Raw genomic sequence first — 22,513 nt, 5'->3', positions numbered from 1 at the left:
CCCGCCCTTCCCCTCCTCATCCTTAAGGCCTCATAGGCGTTCCTCTAAGGCCCCGCCCTTCGAATGCTCAGGGCTTGCTCTCAGACTTGGCAGCCTTCTGCTCACAATCGGTCTTCCTCCGCCCCTCCCAGACCTCGCCTATCCCCGGACACCGGCTCTTGCATTCCGCTGCCACACGTCCGCTCTCACTTCTCGGGTACCCACAGCTTCCCTTCTCTAAAAGGCCCAGGACTCGATTCACAGATTCCGCTTCCCACTTGCCTAGTCTATTTTCACTACTTTACCGCCCCGCCCCTCGGGGCGGCTCCTTCATAGGCTCCGCCCTCCCGCCGAGTGGCTCTGCCTGTCCCAGGTCGCCTTCGGGTATAGCGGAAACGGGGGGCCGCCCTAGGCCCCGCCCCCTAAGCCTCACTTCCGGGCCTTAGCTTCTACTGAAAGGAAGGGCTATGGAGCGTCAGGTGAGGGCTCGACCCGCGGCCCCCGTGGCCTCCGTAGCCCGGGCCGAGCCTGACCCTGGTGTGTCCCCTGCGCAGGTGCTGCTGAGTGAGCCCCAGGAGGCGGCAGCGCTGTACCGGGGCCTTAGCCGCCAGCCTACGCTGAGCGCCGCCTGCCTGGGCCCGGAGGTCACCACGCAGTATGGGGGCCTCTATCGGACGGTGCACACTGGTGTGTAGACCGAGGGAACTGGGTGGCGATGGGCAGTGCACCCAGATGGCGAGGTGGGGAATGTGGAGGGCTCGCTGCTTGACGGCACACACGAGTACGGGGAGGAAACCGGGCCGCTTTCCTGCGCACAGGTGTTTTGGGAACTGTACTGGCCTTACTGGTTAGTCACGCCCGTGAATGAATTGAAGGTGTAGGAGTCAAATTCAGACTTGGGTGCCAGTGTGGCCCTCACAGGGCTCTCCGGCCCGTTCATGTGCTCTGCTGCCTTGGAAATTCCACGGTCGGTCTGCAGTAGGTTCTCTCCAAGTGGCTGTCCGCTCGGGCTCTGGAAGCCTGGGCTTAGGTTATGTCAAGGGAATCGTTGCCCAGGCTTTACTCACAGTGTCTGGATACAGATTGGGCAAGGTAGGCCTTGATTGGTGGGCAGTGACCCAAACTGGTCCAAACAAGTTGAACACCCTCATGCCTCCCTTGCAGAATGGACTCAGAGGGACTTGGAACGAATGGAGACCATCCGATTCTGCCGCCAGTACCTAGTGTTCCATGATGGAGACTCGGTGGTGTTTGCCGGGCCTGCAGGCAACAGTGTGGAGACCCGGGGGGAGTAAGTGTGAGAGGAGGTTTGCAGACACGAGCACAGCCACCTACCATGCCAGCCTTTCCAAATGCCCGCCATGTGTTCTTAGGGCATAGAGCTCTTTACTTATCCCCTGCAGGGACAACTTTGGGGAGCTTGAGGGGAGCAAAGAACCAGGTGTCTGCTCCTTGAGAGCTTGTTTGGTCTCTGGAGATAGGGCCTGCTAAATACTAGAAGCTCTTTCCAGACCAGGTTCTAGGTCCCTGGGAATCTGGAGAGAGTCAAGTCACCTAAGGAAGAGAGAAACGAGGTCCGCTAGCTTGAGGCTGGAAGTGCTTCGTGGGCTGGTGTGGGATGGGGTCTCGGACTTACCTAGGAGGTAGCTGGGAGATAGATCATCTCCTGTGCTGCCACCTCTGATCTTACAACACCAGACCAATGATGGTTTATAAAGAAAGGAAGGAGAGAGTCTCACCTAAGAGGTTGTGACCAGGAAAGGGGAAGCACAGGGCTATTTGGGGGTTTGGTGTAATCCTGACCTGAAACCCCGATACTCAGGCTGCTGAGCAGAGAGTCTCCTTCGGGCTCCATGAAAGCTGTGCTGCGCAAGGCTGGGGGCACAACCCCAGGGGAGGAAAAACAGTTCCTGGAGGTGAGTCCGCAAGGGATAAGGTGGCAGGCCATAGGTCCCTTAGCCCCACAACTAAGGCAGCCAGCCTGATGCCCAGGTGTCCTCAGGTCTGGGAGAAGAACCGGAAACTCAAGAGCTTCAACCTGTCAGCCCTGGAGAAACATGGGCCTGTTTATGAGGATGGTGAGGCCCCCGGCTGGTAAGCAGGCAGGGTGGGAAGATGGGGCAACCATAGCCTTGGGTTCCCCCTAATCGTCCCTCCCTGCATCCAGACTGCTTTGGCTGCCTTTCCTGGTCATACTCAGAGACACACTTGTTGTATGTGGCGGAGAAGAAGCGCCCCAAGGCTGAGTCCTTCTTTCAAACCAAAGCCTTGGACGTCAGTGCCAGTGATGATGAGATGACCAGGCCGAAGAAGCCAGACCAGGCCATCAAGGTGCTTGTGATGTGGCCAGGTTGTGAAGGTCCTGCCCAGCTGCCCTACAACTCTGTATACTCCCCGCACTGCGCTTTGTGGACCTGGGGAGGCTCTAGCTTCTAGGAGGCAGGGCAAAGTTCTGTAGACACTCTGAGCATCGAGTGTCCTCTCTTCTCAGGGGGATCAGTTTGTGTTTTACGAAGACTGGGGAGAAACCATGGTTTCCAAAAGCATTCCTGTGCTCTGCGTGCTGGACATTGAAAGTGGCAACATCTCAGTGCTTGAGGGCGTCCCTGAACATGTGTCCCCTGGACAGGTCAGCAGCAAGTTGACCTGTGCCCCTCCTGTAGTTGGGATGCCTTGCTCGAGCAAGTACCCCTTGCTTATACCTCCCTTGTGGTCTTGTTTATAGGCTTTCTGGGCCCCTGGAGACACAGGTGTGGTGTTTGTGGGCTGGTGGCACGAGCCCTTCCGGCTAGGTATCCGCTTCTGCACCAATCGCAGGTGAGGAAGTGGGGCAGGGCAGAGGGTCCTACGGTCCATCCGACCACGGAGCTGAGTGGCTTTCTGACCTTTCCAGATCAGCCTTGTACTATGTGGACCTGAGCGGGGGAAAGTGTGGTGAGTGACTGGTACCCACATGTGCTTTCCTGACGTGCGTTAGTCTTTCCCGTCTGTGTGATGCTCATATTTCTGTGTGGCCTAGACCTACTCTCGGATGATTCACTGGCTGTTTGTTCCCCGCGGCTGAGCCCAGACCAGTGTCGCATCGTCTACCTGCAGTATCCGTCTCTACTCCCTCATCACCAGTGTGGCCAGCTCTGCCTGGTGAGCTGGAGGTGGATGGCGGTAGAAGGGTGGTTAGCTTCTTGCTGGGGGATGCGAGGCAAAGGGCCAGCATTATCTCCCCCCTCAGGGTCCTCTCCTGGCCTCACTGTATTAGTAGTCTGACTTTTCAAGGAAGGACCACAGGCTTGAGTACTCTGAGGGCTCACAACCTCAAGAGCATCCTCCAAGTACAGAGATGCTTGTCTGTTAATTCCCATCCACAAGTAACAGGCTCTCTAAGGAACTAGGATATAGTGGGGGGTTACACAGCCCCAGCCCCTGCCCAAGAAGAACCTTGGGTATCTTCTGGAAGCCCAAGGGACATGCCTATCTGAGATCCTTGTGGGCATCTGATCCAGGCTAACATAAAGGAGATATATCAGCCCCCACCACTCCCCAAGGGTATCCAAAGTTGCATTTGAAAGGGATATACACAGTGTTCTGTGCCCTGAGATCCCTGCTCTGGTGAGTTTGACCATTGTGTTCTCTTGCAGTATGACTGGTACACCAAGGTCACTTCAGTGGTGGTGGACATTGTACCTCGGCAGCTGGGAGGTGAGGGGTGCCTGGCAGGGGAAATCAGTAAAGTGTATAGTTCTGCTGTCTGTTCCTCCTCCTCCTTGCTAGGCCAGCCATGTGCCCAGCCCCCACTATGGGTAATAGAAAGTTGAAGACCGAAACTTAGATCCTAGCAGCCCGAGCTGGCTTGGGATGAGTCTCAGAAAGAGTACTAGATTGAAATGTTATGCCCGAGAAGCGCTTGGGAATACTCTGTATTCCACGCTGCAACCTTTGTCCAGGCTCAGTCAGCTGCTCCTCTGGAAGGGTGGCTCCTGGCTAAGAGACAGAACATCAGGTGTTTGCAGCTCTGCTTGCAACCCTAGGTCATCTCAAGGATATGGGGTGAAAGTTTTGTTTTCTCAAGCTACCCAGAAAGTTCCAAGAATCTAGTGGGCAGGTCCAGTGGACAAAGTTGCAGGGATACAGCGGGAATATAGCCCTGTAGTAAAGCACGCGGCTAGCACGGGCAAAGCCCCATATTTCATCCTTAGCACACACACGTCTTCTTTGGTTTGCAAGGAGACAGTAATAGGGACCTAGTCTGAATCTCAGCTCTACCCATTAGCTGTTTATCCTTGGATAGTGCTCTGGCCTCCATGGGCTTCTGTGTCTTCGTTTGTGGAAAGAGTGGTTATCTCTACCTCTGAACAAGATTATAGTGAAGGGTGGGGCTATTGAGATCCTGTGCCAGCTGCTGTACCCAGCACTAGTGGACAAACACGTGTTACCAGAGCCCCAAAGGGAACATCATCCATGTTCGCCTCAGAAGTGAACTTCAGGCTCTCAGAAGTCTTTCCCCCTTCCCCTTCCACCTCCTACTCACTAAACTCTCATTGTAAGGGTACCCTCATGTATGGGACTATCATTTCTACCACAAATTTCAGGGGTCCTGGGTAAATTCCCCTTGACCCCACCCCCCAAACCTCCACTCTCTGATGCAGCCCAAGCCCCTCTGTCTTTGCAGAGGACTTCTCTGGGATCTACTGCAGTCTTCTGCCTTTGGGATGTTGGTCAGCCGACAGCCGGAGAGTGGTCTTTGACTCAGCACAGCGCAGCCGGCAGGTGAGAGCCCCTAATTATGTTGAGAGGTAAGATCAACATTTGCCCTATGATTGTCGGCCAAGGAGTCCAGGACCTGGGGCAGAGTATCTGCGCCTACAGGAATGCCTAGTCCCAGTCATAATTACTGGCCCCTTCAAGCCTTTTTAGCCTCCTGCTGGGCTTGTGATGGAGGAGTTAATTTCATTGGTTAAATAAAGAAACTGCCTTAGCCCTTTAATAGGACAAAAAATTAGGTAGGCGGAGTAGACAGAACAGGATGCTGGGAGAAAGAAGCCGAGTCAGTGAGTCGCCATGATTCTCCCACTCCAGACAGATGCAGGTTAAGATCTTTCCTGGTAAGCCAGCTCATGGTGCTACACAAAATATTAGAAATGGGTTAGATCAATATGTAAGAGCTAGCCAATAAGAGGCTGGAACTAGTGGGCCAGGCAATGTTTAAAAGAATACAGTTTCTGTGTAATTATTTCGGGGAATAAGCTAGCCGTGTGGGTGGCCAGGTGCCAGGAACGTAGCCCGCCACTCCTAATACTACAGGCTTGCTTTTCCTTGAGGGGACCAGATGTCATGGTGCCCCACGGTAGCGCCCTAGGCCTGTTTTTCCCATGGAAAACCTGGGGCTGTCTCTGAGATAGGTCCCTCAACACTGTAAGGCCAGGTGTTGGATGAGTTCTTCTTGAAGGATAAGTGAAGGTGCCCATAGTGTACCATGGTCTTTTAGATGTGATGTCATTTGTTCTCACATCCTCAAGTAGGGCTCAGTGGTGTTCCTGCACCTTGCCTGGAAATAGCCCGTAAATTATGAAGGAACTGAGATTTGAATCTCGATCCATGCTACTCCCTGGTGCACAGAGTAGCCTCCACCATAGGCCAAAGTGTCCCTAAGATAGTAGAAAGAAAATAGGGATAGGACCCATAGGGCTGTTGAATGTGGTGGTATATGTGGTCTCCCCTCTGTTTAAGGACCTGTTTGCTGTGGACACCCAGACGGGCAGTGTTACCTCCCTGACAGCTGGTGAGCAGACTTCTGCAGCAGGGGTGATGGCAGGGCGGTGGATGGGTTAGGAGTGGGGGCAGCGGTGGCACTCTCCGTCACTCTTAGACTGTCCCACAGCCTTTAGGATCTAAGCGGTACACTGCCACCTTTGCTCCACTTGCCTTCCTGTGCCCTGCTCCATAGCCCTCCCTACCCGAAAGTCTGCACACTTTCCTTGCCAACTGTCAGTCATCTACCTCCTTCCCAAACCTTGGAGAAACTTTTGTTGATTTAGTTGGATTCTCCACCTGTTCTGACCCTACATACTCCCCCAGAAAGGTGTTGTCTCAGAGACACCATAACCACGACAACTTTTTTTTTTCGAGGCAGGGTTTCTCTGTGTAACAATCTCAGTTGTCCTGGAATTTAGTTTGTAGGCTAGGCTGTCTTTGAACTCACAGAGATCTGCCTGCATCTGCCTCCCAAGTGCTGGGATTAAAGGCATGCACCACCACTACCCAGTACCATGGCAACTCTTAAATAAGGAAAATATTTAATTGGAGCTGGCTAGCTTATAGTTCAGAGATTTAGTCCATTATCGTCATAGTGGGAAGCAAGGCAACGCTCAGGCAGACATAGTGCTGGAGAATGAGCCCAGAGTTCTGCCTCTAGATCCGCAGGCAGCAGGAGGAGAGAGACACTGGGCCTGGCTTGAGCTTCTGAAACCTCAAAGCCCACCCCCAATGACACACTTCCTCCAACTAGGCCACAGATACCTCCAACAAGACCACACCTCTTAATAGTGCACTCCTTGTGAACCCATGGGGCCATTTTCATTCAAACCACCATGGATGTCAGAGTTCTGTTCTATTTCTCTGTCTCTGGGTTGGCACATAGCTCACTGCTAAGGCCTTTGTCTAGCACACACAGGTTCTGTCATACATAAGTAAATAAGTGAGCAGATAAACCATAGACTCCTATCCGGTCCCCTTCCCCGACCCTGCTTTGGACTAGGCTGCCATCCTTTCTACACCGCAGCTATTGGGGTGGGTAGAGTACTTTGGTAGTTTTCTGTGTCCCTAGGTCTGGCAGTTTCTGAGCGCAGCCAGGGTCTGTCAGACGAGCAAGGGATTGAACAGGAGGCTGACCCAGGGCATGTGCAGTTAGGTGTTCAGAGGAAGTGGTCTCAGGGCTGAAGGTACAAATGTGGAGGCCCCTACCAGGCACTTACTATCATCTGATTTCTCCAGGGGCCTCCGGTGGGAGCTGGAAGCTGCTTACGATTGATCGGGACCTCATGGTGGCCCAGTTCTCCACACCCAACCTGCCCCCTAGCCTGGTGAGTATTGGTGAGTTCCAGGCTAGAAGACAGGAGTTGTGAGCTTTCAGGCCTTAGAAATGAGTCCAAAGGCTGACCATGCTGGTCAGCGTGTAGAAGGGTAGAGACTGGGATCCAACTGAGCACAGCACTCGTGAGTAGGAGCTAGATGCTGTCCTGAACAAGATGACGACAGAAGAACCTAAAGCCAAGAAACATGGCAGTGGTAAGGAGTGGTTTATATGTGGGTGTAATTGGTAAACCACTCACAGAAATCTGTGCTGTGCCCTTTGGAGATGCGTTCCTGAGAGCTGGCCACCTGTGACATTTTCTTTCCCGTTGGCAGAAAGTTGGGTTCCTGCCTCCTGCTGGGAAAGAACAGTCTGTGTCGTGGGTGTCCCTAGAGGAGGCTGAGCCCATTCCTGACATCCACTGGAGCATCCGTGTGCTACATCCACCTCCAGACCAAGAGAATGTGCAATATGGTGAGCTGGGCCAACAGCAGATGAACACCTTCTCCAGGTCCCCAGCACACAGCATGTGGTGACCCGTCTGAGCTCACATTTCAGGGTTTCTGGGGTTTTTCCTCCAAACATTATCTGTTCTTATGTTCATGGCGAGTAGCATCCAGAGAGCTGAGTGCCTGCTGTGGTAACCACCACCGGGTCCTGCCAGGGCATAGCCTCTGTGGTAAGAAAACAAAGGCCCAAAGGAAATGGACCGCACACGAGGCTTATGTGACTATGCCAGAATGCGATCTTTTCAGATGTCAGGCTCTGACTAGGCGGGAAGAGCAGAAGCCTTGGGAGTCCATGTGTCATGGTGTCGGCTACCTTGGCCTATTTCTCTTGATCAGACTCATGCTATGGGGCCTTAGCTGAGGAGGAAGCCCTTGAGCAGTAGCACTGGTCTTGCTGATTACTGCCTTCTCCCTGCAGCTGACCTTGACTTTGAAGCAATCCTTCTGCAGCCCAGCAACCCTCCAGATAAGACCCAGGTACCCATGGTGGTCATGCCCCACGGTAGGTATCTCCCTAGGGCCCTCGCCTTCCTACCACCCCTCCTAGCTGGCCCATTCATCTTCTTTTTCCTTTCTGCAGGGGGACCCCATTCATCCTTTGTCACTGCCTGGATGCTGTTCCCAGCCATGCTTTGCAAGATGGGCTTTGCAGTGCTACTGGGTAAGAAAGGAGCTCAGTGCAGTGAAGAGGTCGCCTTGGGTTGTGATACCCCATGGCTCTAGTCATTAGGCTTTTCTCTAGTTCTTTCTTTAGAAGCCACTACCAGGGTTGGGCGTGGTGGCACATGCCTTTAACCCCAGCACTCAGGAGGCAGAGGCAGAGGCAGGCAGATCTCTGTGAGTTCGAGGCCAGCCTGGACTATGGAGCGAGTTCTAAGACAGCCAGGGCTATATAGGGAAACCCTGTCTTGAAAAAATAAAAAAGAAACCGCCACTAAAAAAAAAAGAAGAAGAAGAAATTGCTGTGACCCAGCCTTTGGCTCTGTAACCTGGGGATCATGAGGATTACTTGAGGCTTCCATGGAAAGGATGGTGTGGACTCTCTCGTGACTACGTCCCCTCAGCAGCCTGTAATGCAGCTGGTTCTCGGGCCTGCTTCACTGATCCATGGAATGGGGGTCCAGAGGGCTAAGAAAACTCTTGTCTCCTACTTTTAGTGAACTACCGTGGCTCCACTGGCTTTGGCCAAGACAGCATCCTTTCTCTCCCAGGCAATGTGGGTCACCAGGATGTGAAGGATGTCCAGGTAGCGGGGTGCTGGGCTCCTGACAGGGAGGGTGGATTCATGGCTCTGTTGCTGACAGGAAGCTAGCTGCAGTATCCTCTGCCCACCCTTTAGTTTGCAGTGGAGCAGGTGCTCCAGGAGGAACACTTTGATGCAAGCCGTGTGGCCCTTATGGGTGGTTCCCATGGTGGGTTCCTCTCCTGCCACCTGATTGGTCAGTACCCAGAGACCTACAGTGCCTGTATAGCCCGGAACCCTGTGATCAACATTGCCTCCATGATGGGCTCCACAGACATCCCTGATTGGTGAGTGGGCATGAAAGGTCTCTGCCCTTCCTTCCACCCCCAAATTCCCATGGAGATCCTGCAGTCTGCATGAGCTTGGCCTTTTATAGGTGTGTGGTGGAGACTGGCTTCCGTTATAGCAATGACTGCCTGCCAGATCTGAATGTGTGGAAGGAGATGCTGGATAAATCACCCATCAAGTACATCCCTCAGGTACCCAGGTCCCCTTCTCTGTGTATCACCCATCCTCCAGAATCCAGAGCTCAGCTCACCACAGCTCCTTGCTCCCCATACACCTAGGTAAAGACACCAGTGTTACTGATGCTGGGCCAGGAGGACCGGCGTGTACCCTTCAAGCAGGGTATGGAGTATTACCGTGCCCTCAAGGCCCGGAATGTGCCTGTTCGGTGAGTGTCAGAGGACAGTCCTGGCAGCGTGCGGCAGGTAAGCAGGACGGGACCCTCCATCCTCATGTGTTGCTTCTCACACAGGCTCCTGCTCTATCCCAAAAGCACCCACGCGCTATCAGAGGTGGAGGTGGAGTCAGACAGCTTCATGAATACTGTGCTTTGGCTGCACACACACTTGGGCAGCTGAAGCTCTACCGTTCTGTAGGAACTGACCAGTTCATCTCGCACTTTGCTCTTGGTAAACTCCAGGATCTGGCAGAACAGCCAAGAGGCTTCCTGGGCTCCGGACTCTGGATGAGTGGGCAGAGGAATATGGACTCCATAGTCATAATAAATGAGGACATAGAGCCTGGTTTGTGCTGGTACTTTGTACCAAGCCATCCCTAGACCTCACCCTGGGGATCAGAAACCCTTGGCCTTCTTTGACATCCATAGTGGATTCATCGCTGTCATCTGTCCTGGCCAACTGGGACTGTGCAGACAACAGCTCCCTGCTACAGTCCCGTCTGTTGGAAAATGCTCTGCATTGTCCTTGCATTCCCAGAAATGCCTCTGGGACATGAGTGACACCCTGCCCATCCACAGTACACACATTTTGAAGTTTTTCCAGGATCAGAACCCCTAACCAGATCTGTGCTGGTCCTAAACTCCCCCCCACACCCCCGAAAGGAGTCACCAGCTCATTCCATAGAAGCAGAGACTATGAAGCACGCTCTGTACAGAGAGAAAGGTTGCTTTATGTTTGAGAAGTCTTGTCATCCCTAAGGGATCTAACCAGGCCTACTCCAGCTGTATGACTTTGTTAATCCAGTCTACAAATACCGACACACGTGTGAAGATAGCTGGCCAGCGGGGCCGTGCACATACTCTGTTAGGGATTATAAGTCCCTCTAGGACCCAGCAGTCATGGGTATAACAGGCAAGTGGTCCCCCGTAGTCACCCTGGCAGGTAGGAGAACTGGTGAGGGCTCTGGACTTTGGCAGTGACTAGCCTCCCCCCAACTCCCATCTTCTTGGTCATCAAATAGTACAATTCCAGCTCCCAAACCCTTCCCAGGCTGGCCCAGGAGCTCTCCACTGACCTCACAAGCCCCTGTGGGGACCAGCAGTCCCTCAGTGCACATCTCACTCTCTTGTACGTGTCCTCGGTGCTTCACGTTACATTCTTGGTTGGAGATGACCTTCATCGAGGCCACGTGAAGGACTGTGTTATTGCTTGTACCTGGAGTGAGGAGGATGGTAAGGAGAGGCCCTCAGTCAAACCAATGCTGGGCTGCCCAGCCTGGAATAATCTGTCTATGCACTGTGCTTACCTTTGGATTCACCCCAGCCTGCAATCTCACACTTGGTTCCTGGAGGTACCACATACTGCTCAGGAGGCAGACAAATCAGGGCCACATGATGGTTCAGAGTCACAGGTCTTTAGCAGGAATGGGGATAGTCAGGACCTATGACCACAGGGCCAGCCCTACCTCACACCCTCTTGACTTGTCCACCTACCTCTCCAGCTTGAGCAGAACAAGCTGGGAGCCTGCAGGTCCGCAAACTGTCTTGGCCACTGGGACCTTCTGCAGGTTTGCCTCTCCAGGCTGTGGGTTCTGGTTGATCGTACCCAGCCATACCTCGTATCCTGTGAGAGGCTCATGACTGGGAGAAAGATACTCTGCTAGACCATTCTTGACTCCTAGTCAGCTCTTCCAACAGCTTTGCTTGTTGGCTTTTCTGGGGAAAGTGGCTGGGGTGGTGGGGGCAATGGCAGGAAGAGGGGGAACGAGGTAAGCGGGGAGACCCCGTCCTTAAGCCCAAGGGAGGCTCACCATGACCAGACGCATTGCCGAGCAGTCAGTACCCACTGCTCCTTCACTAGGGACCCGCCACAGAAATGCTGGCCCTGTCTAGAGTGGTAGATTAGGAGAAGCAACAGTGAGTCCTGGGACACACACTAGACCTGCCGTTCTGGCAGGACCTCTGGGTGCAGGACCAGGCATCCATCCTCTGCTGGTACGACCCCAGTGTTTACATTTACAGCCTCAGGCCCTTTTTATTATTTTTTTGACAAAACATTTTATTTTTAAAACTGTATTTAAAAAACTGCTGAGCCTGTAAATTGTCTTTTTTTAAAAAAAAAAAATCATTTTACATTCCAACCACAGTTCCCTCCCACCCCTCCCCTTCCCCCTCAGCTCCTTTCCTCACCGGTTCCTCAAGCTGACTGTCCATGGTGAGGTCCCAGGATGGCCCCCCACCACACGAAGTTTGTTGCTCTTGTCAAGTCTCTTGCCACACTTGTCAAACTGCACCTGGTCTGGGGGACGGATGGGGGGATGAAATCCTCAGTGCGGGTCAGGGTCAAAGAAGCCGTACCCACAACTGGCCAAACCCGTACCTGGGGGGTCCAGGATGGATGGTGGCTGGTCATCATCTAGAAGACCAAGTTCATTCAGGTTAAGGGAGCCGGTCTTCGGAGGTGAAACCCAGCCAAGGGGAAGCATCTTCAGCACTTACCACAGCGTTGTAGGGCACAGTAGTCAAACAGGGTTGCTGGATCCAAAGTATAGCACCAGGGCCCATGGCTATCTCCATCTGGGTTCCGGCAGAAGTTGGCCTCCAATCCCGCCTGCGGTGCTGAGGTGGATGTGAATCTAGGGATTGGTCCATAGCAAGCCAGTCAGGTCCACTTCGGGCTCACATATGAGAAGCCAAGGCATTTTCCCCTAGAGTTAGGGTCCAATCTGGGTTGTGGGCTCACACTCACTGCGGCTTGTGTGGTGTCTCCGCGGACCAGTGCTGGCACTGAACACCCTTGCGGGTCTTGTTGACCAAGCCGCGATACTGTTCACCTGAACCGTGGTAGCAGCCTGTGGTGGGCAGGCAAGGGCAGCGGTCAGCCCCAGGGTCGGTTCCTGGTTCCTGCCCTGGCTCTGTACCTCCTGCTCCAGCCTCACCCTCTGGCACCACTTCCTCTGTACAGCGCGGGATCTGGTAGCAAAATGCCACTCGCAAACCAGGTCGAGATGTAAAGCACCAAGGCGCCTCGGAGCCATCAGGATTCCGGCAGAAATTCTCCTGAAGGTCCCTGAACAGGCACTTCCCTTATAGTGGGTGGAGTCCCACCTAGCCTGCCAGCCAGCCCACAGCAGGCTGGAACCGGTTGACTCCGCCCCCAGGTCGCACCTTCCCATAAGCTCCGCCCCCACCCAAGGCGCACTCTCCATGCTCCAATCTGTCACCTCACTTGCAAGCATATTTCTCCGGCACAAAACGGTGCTGGTGTGGGCTCTGTGCATCCCACCGCTGGCAGGGCACACCCGCAGAAGTGGTGTTGGTTGTGCCTCGATAGTCTTCGCCTTTCCCGCGGAAGCAGTTCAAAGTCTTGCCCTTGCTGCGCCGGTGTGACTTGGATGCTTTGGTGGTCAGTGGCAGGTTGGGCCCTGTCCGAAAGCTGCAATTGGAGCTACGCTTGCCTGGCGAGGGTGTCTGGTACTCGGCAGGCTGTGCTCTCTACACGTTTAACTTTTAGTACCCCCCCCCCCCCGTTGAGCCACGCCCGCCACTTTTTGCCAAGTTGCCCTGTCCCTGCAGTCTACCGCAACTGGGAAGGTCGCAGAATTCTCGTTCGATATTCGGGTCTGTGGTATAGCACCAGGGCCGCTCAGATCCGTCTGGATTACGGCAATAGTTGTCGTTCAGAGCTTTGTCGAGGAACCTGGGGGTAGTAACAAGACTCTGGGACTCTGGCCCCTCCGCAGTAGGGCTGAGACCCATCCTCAGAATAAGGATTCTGCCTACATACTTGTCAGGCTGGAAAGGGTGCGAGTGAGGGTGTTGCAGGTCCCAGCGTTGACACTCGCGACCCGACTCTGTAACATCTACCTGGCCACGGTAATCCTCGCCGTTGCACGAAACGCAAACAGCTGTAAACATAGGACCAGTGTGTTTCTGGGTGGGAGCAGTCCTGCCGCTCCCTCCCTAGTCTTGACCCCAGCTGCTTACCGTCCCTGCAGGACTTGATGCCGCAGGTCTGGAACCGCACGCTGCCGCTTGTTGTGTAGCACCAGGGACCTCTAGAGTCTCTGTCGGGATTTCGGCAGAAGTTCTCTTCCAGGCCATTCTTTGGTGTGGGCCTATACCTGTAGGCAGAGAACCTCACTGCATTGCATGCTGGGGGAAGTCTGCCTCAGGACCAGCAACAATGTATCTGTCTCACTTGTGGTCATTGGGGAACCTGCGGTTCCAGGCTTGGCAGGGCAGGCCATCAACTGTCCTGGCCACAGTGCCTCGGTAGCTGACCCCATTGTCCATAATGCAGCTTCGTACATAGTCTGGAAGCAAGAGAGGGAAGATCAGCAGGGGCCGAGGCTTCGCCCCCCCCCCCCCATTGCTCACCCTGTTTCATTCCACTCCCACTTGCCTTTCTTCTGGAAAAGATCACACAGACTTGACTGGTAGAGCTGTGTGTGGGGCGAGTGCTCAGTCCACGGAAGCAATTGGCAACCATGGCTACTCAGGTTGTAGTGGAAGGCTCTGGGGAGCAGCGGACACAAGCTTAACGGGTAACCCAGAGTCTCATACCCTCATCCGTAGCTAGGCGACTTTAGCCACTCACCGACAGTCCAGAAGGGGCCCACAGCGCCTTGCACACTCCTCCGCATCTGCCACATCCTCCTGCCATGGTCCTGGAGCCACTGTATGTAGGAGGTTCTTTAACTCCATGCCCCGGAGCAGCTGGAAGTCATTCAATGGTGAGCGTTGCCCTGCGGGATGGGCATGGGGAAATGGCCGGCATATCAGTATATGTATCGTAACACGTCCCATGTTTTATTCATTTAGGGGCTCAAATACAAGGTCTTTTGTGTGGACCTTGTGTGTATTTTCAAGGGCCAACCTAACCCCCCTACATCCACTGAGTCGGGGAGGCAGGCCCGGACACAGGGATTATAACTAGTCTGTAAGCCTGGCACAGAGCTCAGGTCTAATGCATTTACTCCCTGAGAATTTGGGTGGTGGTGTTTGCCCTCTGATACTTGCCTGTCTCATCCCTCAAATGACAATGCTTGGACTCAAAGTGAAGATACTATCTAGGGAAGACTACATCTCCGGCGTTCTGACTCCCAAGTCTGGGCTCTCACCAGTGCCGGTATAAAGGCTTATGTTAGCTATAGGTTAGGCCTAGGAGCCACGCCTTCTGTGTTGGCTAGCCTCTGTGGTCCCAGGTCTGTCTCATTGTTTCAGCATGAGTTCTAATGGAGGCCTGAACAGTGTAGATTTGAATTCCCAGGCCTTCTCAGCTCTGCTCAGCAGGCCAAGGTCACTAACCCCTGCCCAACAGAAAAGTAAACTCTTGACGAGAATATTCATAGGGGCCTGGGGCAGACTCTCCAAAAGGCAAACAGGGATCAGGGTGGGCAACACTCACCAAGAGCCCTTGGACACTGTGTCAGAAGCAGCAAAAGGGGAAACCACCCCATACTCATAGCTGGAGGCTGCACTGTGACCCACCACAGCCCCATCCCGGAAATTGTGAAATGTGTCCCTAGAGGATTGGGTGACTCTGGCTCCACACCCCCTCTCTGAACCTGTTTGGGCTTGACTGACACTAGGTGTTCGTTGCTAGGTGGGGGTCAGGCCTCAGGCCCTTAGGTCAAGTGCACAGGCCTTTCTAATGCAGCTAGATTCCCAAGAGTCCTCTCCGTTTAGTAGACAGGAGGGTTCTGTGGGGACACATTGGGCATCCCTGAGGCAGACCCCCCCACACACACTATGCAGTCCCCACCACAGCCAAGAGTCCTCCATTGGTCCCTTAGGTAGCTTGTTGTCACTGCAGCTGCTCCAGGAACTGCGCAAAAGTCCGTGCACCCGCCTCCCTACAGAGGTGTGCTGGTCACAGTAGTCCGACCATGCAGGTGATTACGTTTCCAAAGCTAAACACTGAATTTTTCACTTACACTGCCACATTTCGAGAGTTCTGGAACTACAGTGGCTGTACTAGACTGCGAGGCACAGGTGTGCCACCCATTATCACTGCCGTCACCTATCTATATGCCTAAAGACCCTGCTAGCAGGAGCTGCCAAGATTTCCCAGCCCCTGTAGTACACTTTTCCGGGCCTCAGTTTCTCCCTGTAAAGTGAGGAACACTGTTTCTCAACCCTAACGCTGCCTCTCCCCGTCCAAACCACCTTATCAGTTGAGTCCCGGCTGTAGGCTGGTCAGCCCACACCCCTAGCAGCAGATCCTAGGAACACGCGCTGCCTGTCAGAAGTGTCATTCCAGGTAAGGTGAGCAAACCCTCTCATTGGATCTGGTGCAGGGAGGGGGTGTGCGCGGGTGTGACAGGTAGCAAATTTGCTGACAGAAGTGGCTTTTCAGGTGTCTTAGGTTGCATGTGGGTCAGGCCTCCAAGCAAGGTAGGCGTTGAGACAGGTGACTTAGGGACCAATTAGAATATAGTCCCCTGCTTCGGCTGGACTAGGTTAGGCGGGGTTCGGAAACAGTTGGTCCGTCAGGCGAAACAGAGGTAAATACCTCGGTGGGAGGGTGGGAGTCGGGGGAGTGTTTTCTGGTGCCAAGGGCCTGTTAAGGTCTGTGCATATGCGCGTGCGCGGCTGGAGGAGCGGCGCGCGAGCGGGCAAGCGGTTTGGCCCTGGACGGGTGCCGTAGCCGAAAAGCTGGGCGGATGTTGTGAGCCGGTCGCGGAGGCTGAGGCTGGGGGTGAGTGAGAGGCTGCCTGGCTGTGAGCCGGGAGGGTCCGGTGGCTTCCCTCGAGGCCCCGGGCCGATTCAGTGCGACAGCGCTTGCCGCTGGGGGTGCCGAGGCCTGCGGTGTAGGACTCCCGGCGGGAGCTGGCCTGACAGGTCCTCCGGAGCTTGGGGCCAGGCGGAGGCGACCTGGGGAAGCATGCGCTGCCCTTGGCGTCCTTGGCCACTCAGACCTAGTCGGTTCGGTTCCGAGCCTGAATCTCTTAGGAGCGGCAAGGGAGCCCCGGGGCAGGCGCAGGTTCCGCCTCTAAATCCTCTACACCTGAACCCCAGAATGAGTGTCTGAAAGGCTGGCTTCCCGTTCTTAATAACTGTGTCCAGTAAGTCTTGCCACTGTTCCGACATAAGGGGGACCGGTTGTGGTGTCCATCGAGGGTCTCCGTAGGGAGGCACAGCAGCAGAATCACCTTCCCGAGCCTGATGCATGCAGGCAAGGGTTTGTGGCGGGAGCTGAGGGCCTGTTTGGGGTGCGGTAAGAGTGGGCTGCAGAAAAGAAATGGCTGGCTGGCTCAGGCAGTGACTAAAGGCTAATAAAGTTTGTGGGCCGGTGGTGATGGCACACCTGTGCCTTGCAGTTTGCAGTCCCGTGTGGTCGCTGAACTCTTGAAACTGAAAGTTTCAGTTTTTAACTTTGTAAACTTAACCACTCTTGTCTCCTGACTACAGTGTCGTGCAGCACACCTCTAGAGTGAGGCAGGCATCGGGGAGTGGGTGTAGTTTCTGGAGCAGCTGCAGCCACGTAAGGGCTAGATAGACCGTGGCAGGAAGGCCTATGGCGTGATCTTGGCTAGGGTGGTGATTGCATAGGGTAGAAGGCTTGGGGGTGGGGCACAAGAAAGCCAATGAGACCGTAGATAAGAAAAAAGAGGCAACGTGGGCTAAACAAGGTATCTAAAAGCTCTTACTCTGGGGGAGTAAGAGGGACTTGTGGCCGCAGGTGGTCTATACTTGAGGGAATGTGGTATAGGGTCTTGTCTTCTGAATATGAGCAGGACTCCTTGACTAAGGTGGATATAGGAGTTTTTACTCTAGGCCAGCTCACTTTGGACATGTTGATATGATTTTCCCAGAGCCAAGGTCTGGTCTCTGTTAGGTCCTGCATGGGGCACTGAGACAGTGTGGGACACAGCATCCCTGGCATCAGCCTAGATCCTCATCTATCATTGCTGTGTGGAAAGCTGGGAGCCCTGCTTACCCTGGCCCTAGGTTAGTACGTGTGTGAATGTGTACGGTTCAGTCTCACCGGCTCCCAAGCCTTCCTCCCATTGCAGGACTGAGGTCTGTGTGGGCCTTTGACTAGCCTGGAGTAGACACACTCTGCATCTGGCTCAGCCTCCAGGACCACTGGCTGCCCATGAGTGATGAAGGATGGCATCCAAGGGGGCTGGCATGTCTTTTCCCCGAAAGAGCTATAGACTGACTTCAGATGCTGAGAAGTCCAGGGTCACAGGTAAGGACTGGCAGGGAGGGTGCAGTTTGTATTGGGGGAAGGAGAAGGAAGGGAAAATGCAGGAGGGCCCAGGGCCCCCGAAACTTGGGCCTTCTAATACGCCTTGTTCCTGTGACTGGCTCTTCACCAGCACCCATGGAGCCATCCCCCAGTGTGGTTGTTCTGCTGACCCTTGGGCTGGCCAAAGCTGTTCTGATCACCTGCCTCTTTCCTCTCTTCTGATCTGTGACCCAGGCATTGTGCAGGAGAAACTACTGAATGACTACCTGTACCGGATCTTTTCCTCTCCTGACCGTGGGCCCCCTGCAGCCACCAGCAGGTATGGTTGGGTGTGTAGCCCCGGTCCTCTTTGTTGGGCCGGATCAGAGACTCTTTATGGGGAAGGGCAGCCTGTCTTGAATTCTGTTCTCACTCTGCTCCCTGTTGTTAGACCTGCGCCTCCAGTCTGCTTTCTGGACTCTGTTCCTCTCTCCAGATAGAGCTAGCTCCTTCCTTCTGAGGAGGGCCCAGGGAAGGAAGGATTTGTGTGCACCAGTATCTGGCCTTATGTATATGTCCCTAGCCATTTGTGCCTCTTCCTGAACTTAACATAGTAGAAACCTCAGCTGGATACACTTGTGTTCAACCTGCATAAAAGTTACAAGTAGCAGAAACTTCAAAACAAATAGAAGCAACACCCCTGTTCTGTTGTTAGTTAGATGTAACCATTTGAATGTGATCCCTTTCTGGTTTCTTTATCTCACAATGTACATAGTTCAGATTCTACAGAATATCAGACTTTAAAAAAAACCTGAGCCCTTATGGAAAAGTGTTCCAGAGGGTGGTGGCTCAGGAATGTAACCCCAACATTTGGGGATGCTAAAAAGCAGGAGGACCCAAGTTAAAGACTGATCTATAAGAGGAGAGGAAACACTGTTTTTCTTATTATTGTGTAATAATTGAAACAAAGTAAACAACATGCTTTTTTAAACGTTCAAGATGACAAGTTGCAGCCTGCTGGTGGTGGCACACGCCTTTAGTCCCAGCACCCTGGAGGCAGAGGCAGGTGGATCTCTGTGAGTTCGAGGCCAACCTGGTCTACAAGAGCTAGTTCCAGGACAGGCTCCAAAGCTACAGAGAAACCCTGTCTTGAAGAACCAAAAAGAAAAAAGAAAAAAAGACAAGATGCTTTTGTTTTCGTTTTTGTTTCTTTTTTTTTTTTTGGTTTTTCAAGACAGGGTTTCTCTGTAGCTACGGAGCCTGTCCTGGAACTAGCTCTGTAGACCAGGCTGGCCTCGAACTCACAGAGATCCGCCTGCCTCTGCCTCCCGAGTGCTGGGATTAAAGGCGTGTGCCACCACCGCCCGGCTTTGTTTTCGTTTTTGATACTGGTCTCCCTGTATAAGACAGGTTGGCCTGGAACTCTCAATTAAGGCCAAGTGCCCTGGAGCTTGGGGAGGGGGGAGGAGGAGGTTTCTTGCCTCTACCACCTAAGTATTCAGATTACAGTGCCCCACATCCATAGTGCCACTAGGCCCCCTGCACCTTTTCTTTCTTTTTCTTTTTGGTGTGTGTTTGGGGGCTTGTGCTTGCCACTTTTGGAAGTCAGAGGACAATTTGGGATTGAACTCAGGCCTGTCTCAAACTCAGACCTTCTTGCCAAGTTCTGGGACTAATGGCACAGCTACGTACAATGTGTCATCTTGATCATGTCCACCCCCAACTTTCACCTTGCACTCTTGGAAAACCCCAGTTTTGTTTTTCTACTTTCTTTTTTTCTCTCTTTCCTTTTTTTTTTCTTTTTGAGACAGGGTTTCTCTGTGTAGCCCTGATTGTTCTGGAACTCCTTCTGTAGACCAGGCTGGCCTCGAACTCAAGATTTCCACTTGCCTCCGCCTCCCAAGTGCTAGAATTAAAAGTGTGCACCACCACCGCCCAGCAGGCACAGCTTTTTAAAATAGCAGGTGTGTGTGTGTGTAAAGCCTGTGAAACAATCACTAGCATCAAACTAATAAGCATATTCTTCACTTCTAAATGTTTATGGAAATTAGCTTTTTTTTTTTTTTTGAGGCAGGATCTCTCTATGTAGCTCTAGATGTCTTGGAACCCACTGTGTAGACCAATCACTCTGTAGACCAGGCTGGCCTTGAACTCACAGAGATCTGCCTGCTTCTGCCCAGCTCTAGAATTCTATTTTTATCATCATGTTTATTCCATGAACATTTTTCCATATTCTGAATTTATTTTTAAAAAATATTTATTTGTTTATTTATTTATTATGTATACAATATTCTGTCTGTATGTATGCCTGCAGGCCAGAAGAAGGCACCAGACCTCATTACAGATGGTTGTGAGCCACCATGTGGTTGCTGGGAATTGACCTCAGGACCTATGGAAAAGCAGGCAATGCTTTTAACCACTGAGCCATCTCTCCAGCCCCCTTCTGAATTGATTTTGGTGGACATCTTTTAGTGCCAGAGTCTTCTATGGCCACTACCACTGTGCTCATTTTGGAGGTGCTTTTGCTTGTGTAAACATGCTGCGAGCGTGCCCAGGGATGGCTAAATTATTTGACCTGCAACTACTTCTTTTTTTTAAGATAAGTGATTTTTGTGGGGCAGTGGTAGTTCACACCTTTCATTTCAGCATTTGGAAGGCAAACTCTGAGTTTGAGGCCAGCCTGGTCTACAAGGTAGGTTCCAGGACAATCAAGAAACCCTGTCCAGAGGAAAAAAATTTTGATTTTGCTGCATTGCCCAGGCTGTTCCCAAATTGATAGGCTTCCTACCTTCGCTTCAAGTGATGGGAATACAGGCACCATGCCTATACTGCAATCTCTTTTAAGACTATTGCCAGCCTAATTTATTTATGGAGTCATGTATGTTTTTCCTGCCCTGAAGCATGGATTTCCCTACCTGTGTGTTCCCTGGACCATGGGGCTGTTCCACTTCACAATCTCTACTCTTTGGGAAGCCCAGAAGACAGCCTTATTACTGTTCTATTTAAGTAGCAGGGTGGTCAGCAAGCTCCTGCTTCTGAAGGACTCCTATCTGCCTTCACTCTCGACCTGATCCTGGCTTCTTCCTAGGGCCCTCTGATTCCTACTCCATGTGACCACTAACAGATGCTACTGCTAGTGCTGTGGCCACAGGAGGCAGGGCCATCAGTCACTTGGTTGTGGAGATGTAGGATTCTAGGCTGGGACCTGGGAAATCCCAGAAAGGGCAGGCAGGGTTTCCTTCAATGGAGTCTGTCCCGGCAGCTGCTATGTATTGTGTGCTGTTGCCATAGGCACAGAGCATACACCTCCTAAATTGTGGGCCTGCAAGGATGGCTTTTGAGGAGACTTCCTTTAGCCTTTGGACTATTGGGCTATTCAGACATAGGGTTGCCTTCAGTCTTCCTTGTTACTGGCTAGGTTAACTGTGTTGCTGGCTCCTGACGTTGGCCTAGGGTTCAGCAAGGGTGAGGAGGGGCCTCTGTATATATCCACCTCCTGCAGTTTGGATTCAACCCTGAGGTACAGCAGGGAAGTGTGTGGTCTGTGGACCTGGGTCAGAGCTACCTGCTGGGAGTTGGTGGTTTGGCTCACCTGACCCTTCCAGAGCTTGCTGTTAGGTAAGGAAAGCAGGTACTGAGATTAGGGAAGAACAGGTGCCAGTCTGTGAACTTGATCCAGATGGGCCGCAGACCTCTGCTCTGCCAAGTCCTGCTGGTTGTTAATACACTGCCTGCTATTCTTAGGAGCTGAGCTCAGGTCAGGTCTCCCTCCCTCCCCCTCAAACACCAGGGTCTTGCTGTGTGGCTCTGTCTGGTCTCAAACTTGCAATTCTCCTGATTCAGCCTTCTGGGTACTGGAATTAAAGGTGTGTGCAAGCATGCCCAGCCTGATAGGTCCTTTGAGCTCGGGACACATGTGCTGAGAAGATTAGGCAGCTGCCGAAACTTGCCCCGCCCTTTTAGCTGCAAAAGATTGTGGGCAGATGGGCCATGTATTCTGATGAACATCCAAAGACAGGAAGGTATAGGAGAGGGCCGGCCAGCCCCTCAGAGGGTGGGCCCTTTGTAATGCCAGGGCATGTCTGACCAACGTGTCTCCCTTGGCGGAATAGTAGGGAAGGTTGCTGCCAAAAGAACCGTAGGTTTAGGGTTAAGGACTAGATTAGATAACCCTGGTGCTGGCCCATGTGGCAGCTGGCATTCCTCCCAGCCTCATCTTCTCAGCCACAATCAGCACGGATGCATCTGAGAGAGTGTAGGTGAAGAGCGACTTGGAAGCACGTGCTTTCGTGGGAATCGTCACAGCGTGGCATACAGCTAGTTTATTTTTCCTTTTTGTCGTGATTATTGTTTTGTTTATCGATAAGGAAATTACGACTTAGAGGGCTGGTGTGTGTGTGTAGTGTGTGTGTGTAGTGTGTATGTGTGCAAGCATGCACACACATACACTTGGAAGCACAGGAGCATGTGGGGTATGTGGAGATCAGAGGACAAACTTCTGAGTCACTCCTTAGATACTGTCCTCTTTTTGTTTGTTTTGAGGCAGGGTCTCTTACTGGCCAGGACCTTGCTAAGTGGGCTAGTTGGCTCACCAGTGAGACCCAGGGATCCATCCTCCTGTATCCTCTTTCCCAGTGCCAAACAGTGCTGAAATTATACACACATGTCATAACACCCAACTTTTTTTTCTTACTTGGGTTCTTGCTCTGGTCCTTTTGGTTGCCAGACAAGTTCTTTCCTGACCATGCTATCTCCCCAGCCTGAGGCTGATGAGTTCTGCTTTTTAAACAGTCCTAGGGTACGGTGCTTATAAGTTTTAGCTTAGTGGCTAATCCCATCTTCAGCTCTTAGAGTT

At 52.8% G+C, this 22,513-nt stretch overlaps 3 protein-coding genes across 7 annotated transcripts in view; 2 read left to right on the top strand and 1 right to left on the bottom strand.

Annotated features, from left to right (window-relative positions):
- Positions 1-359: 359 nt before the first annotated feature.
- Positions 360-10,963, top strand: Apeh (acylaminoacyl-peptide hydrolase). Its single transcript, XM_057767232.1, has 22 exons — positions 360-458; positions 534-666; positions 1,144-1,270; positions 1,802-1,895; positions 1,982-2,057; positions 2,147-2,310; positions 2,471-2,608; positions 2,705-2,796; positions 2,873-2,913; positions 2,999-3,120; positions 3,615-3,675; positions 4,646-4,743; positions 5,704-5,755; positions 6,967-7,055; positions 7,381-7,519; positions 7,973-8,056; positions 8,135-8,215; positions 8,712-8,800; positions 8,894-9,084; positions 9,174-9,276; positions 9,364-9,470; positions 9,555-10,963. The coding sequence occupies exons 1-22, from the start codon at positions 447-449 to the stop codon at positions 9,658-9,660; spliced, it is 2,199 nt and encodes a 732-aa protein (XP_057623215.1). The 5' UTR covers positions 360-446; the 3' UTR covers positions 9,661-10,963.
- Mst1 (macrophage stimulating 1) lies at positions 10,254-14,941 on the bottom strand. Its single transcript, XM_057767233.1, has 18 exons — positions 14,890-14,941; positions 14,080-14,227; positions 13,885-13,997; positions 13,681-13,795; positions 13,467-13,603; positions 13,267-13,387; positions 13,061-13,179; positions 12,709-12,904; positions 12,419-12,549; positions 12,229-12,331; positions 11,979-12,115; positions 11,860-11,895; positions 11,670-11,778; positions 11,291-11,368; positions 10,974-11,120; positions 10,787-10,893; positions 10,556-10,695; positions 10,254-10,415 (listed from the first exon to the last, which is right to left on the bottom strand). The coding sequence occupies exons 1-18, from the start codon at positions 14,939-14,941 to the stop codon at positions 10,254-10,256; spliced, it is 2,151 nt and encodes a 716-aa protein (XP_057623216.1).
- Positions 14,942-16,077: 1,136 nt separating this feature from the next.
- Positions 16,078-22,513, top strand: part of Rnf123 (ring finger protein 123) — a 29,971-nt gene continuing 23,535 nt past the window's right edge. Inside the window, exons 1-3 of one of the 5 annotated variants that reach the window (XM_057766458.1) lie at positions 16,078-16,182; positions 17,501-17,679; positions 17,914-17,998. In XM_057766458.1, coding sequence (XP_057622441.1) covers positions 17,598-17,679; positions 17,914-17,998 — 167 coding nt within the window. In that variant the 5' untranslated portion in view covers positions 16,078-16,182; positions 17,501-17,597. The other 4 variants (XM_057766461.1, XM_057766459.1, XM_057766457.1 and 1 more) reach the window with 4 other exon arrangements.

This window comes from Chionomys nivalis, chromosome 4, assembly GCF_950005125.1.
Source record: "Chionomys nivalis chromosome 4, mChiNiv1.1, whole genome shotgun sequence".
NCBI lineage: Eukaryota > Metazoa > Chordata > Mammalia > Rodentia > Cricetidae > Chionomys > Chionomys nivalis.
This window is presented reverse-complemented; position numbering and strand designations above follow the sequence as displayed.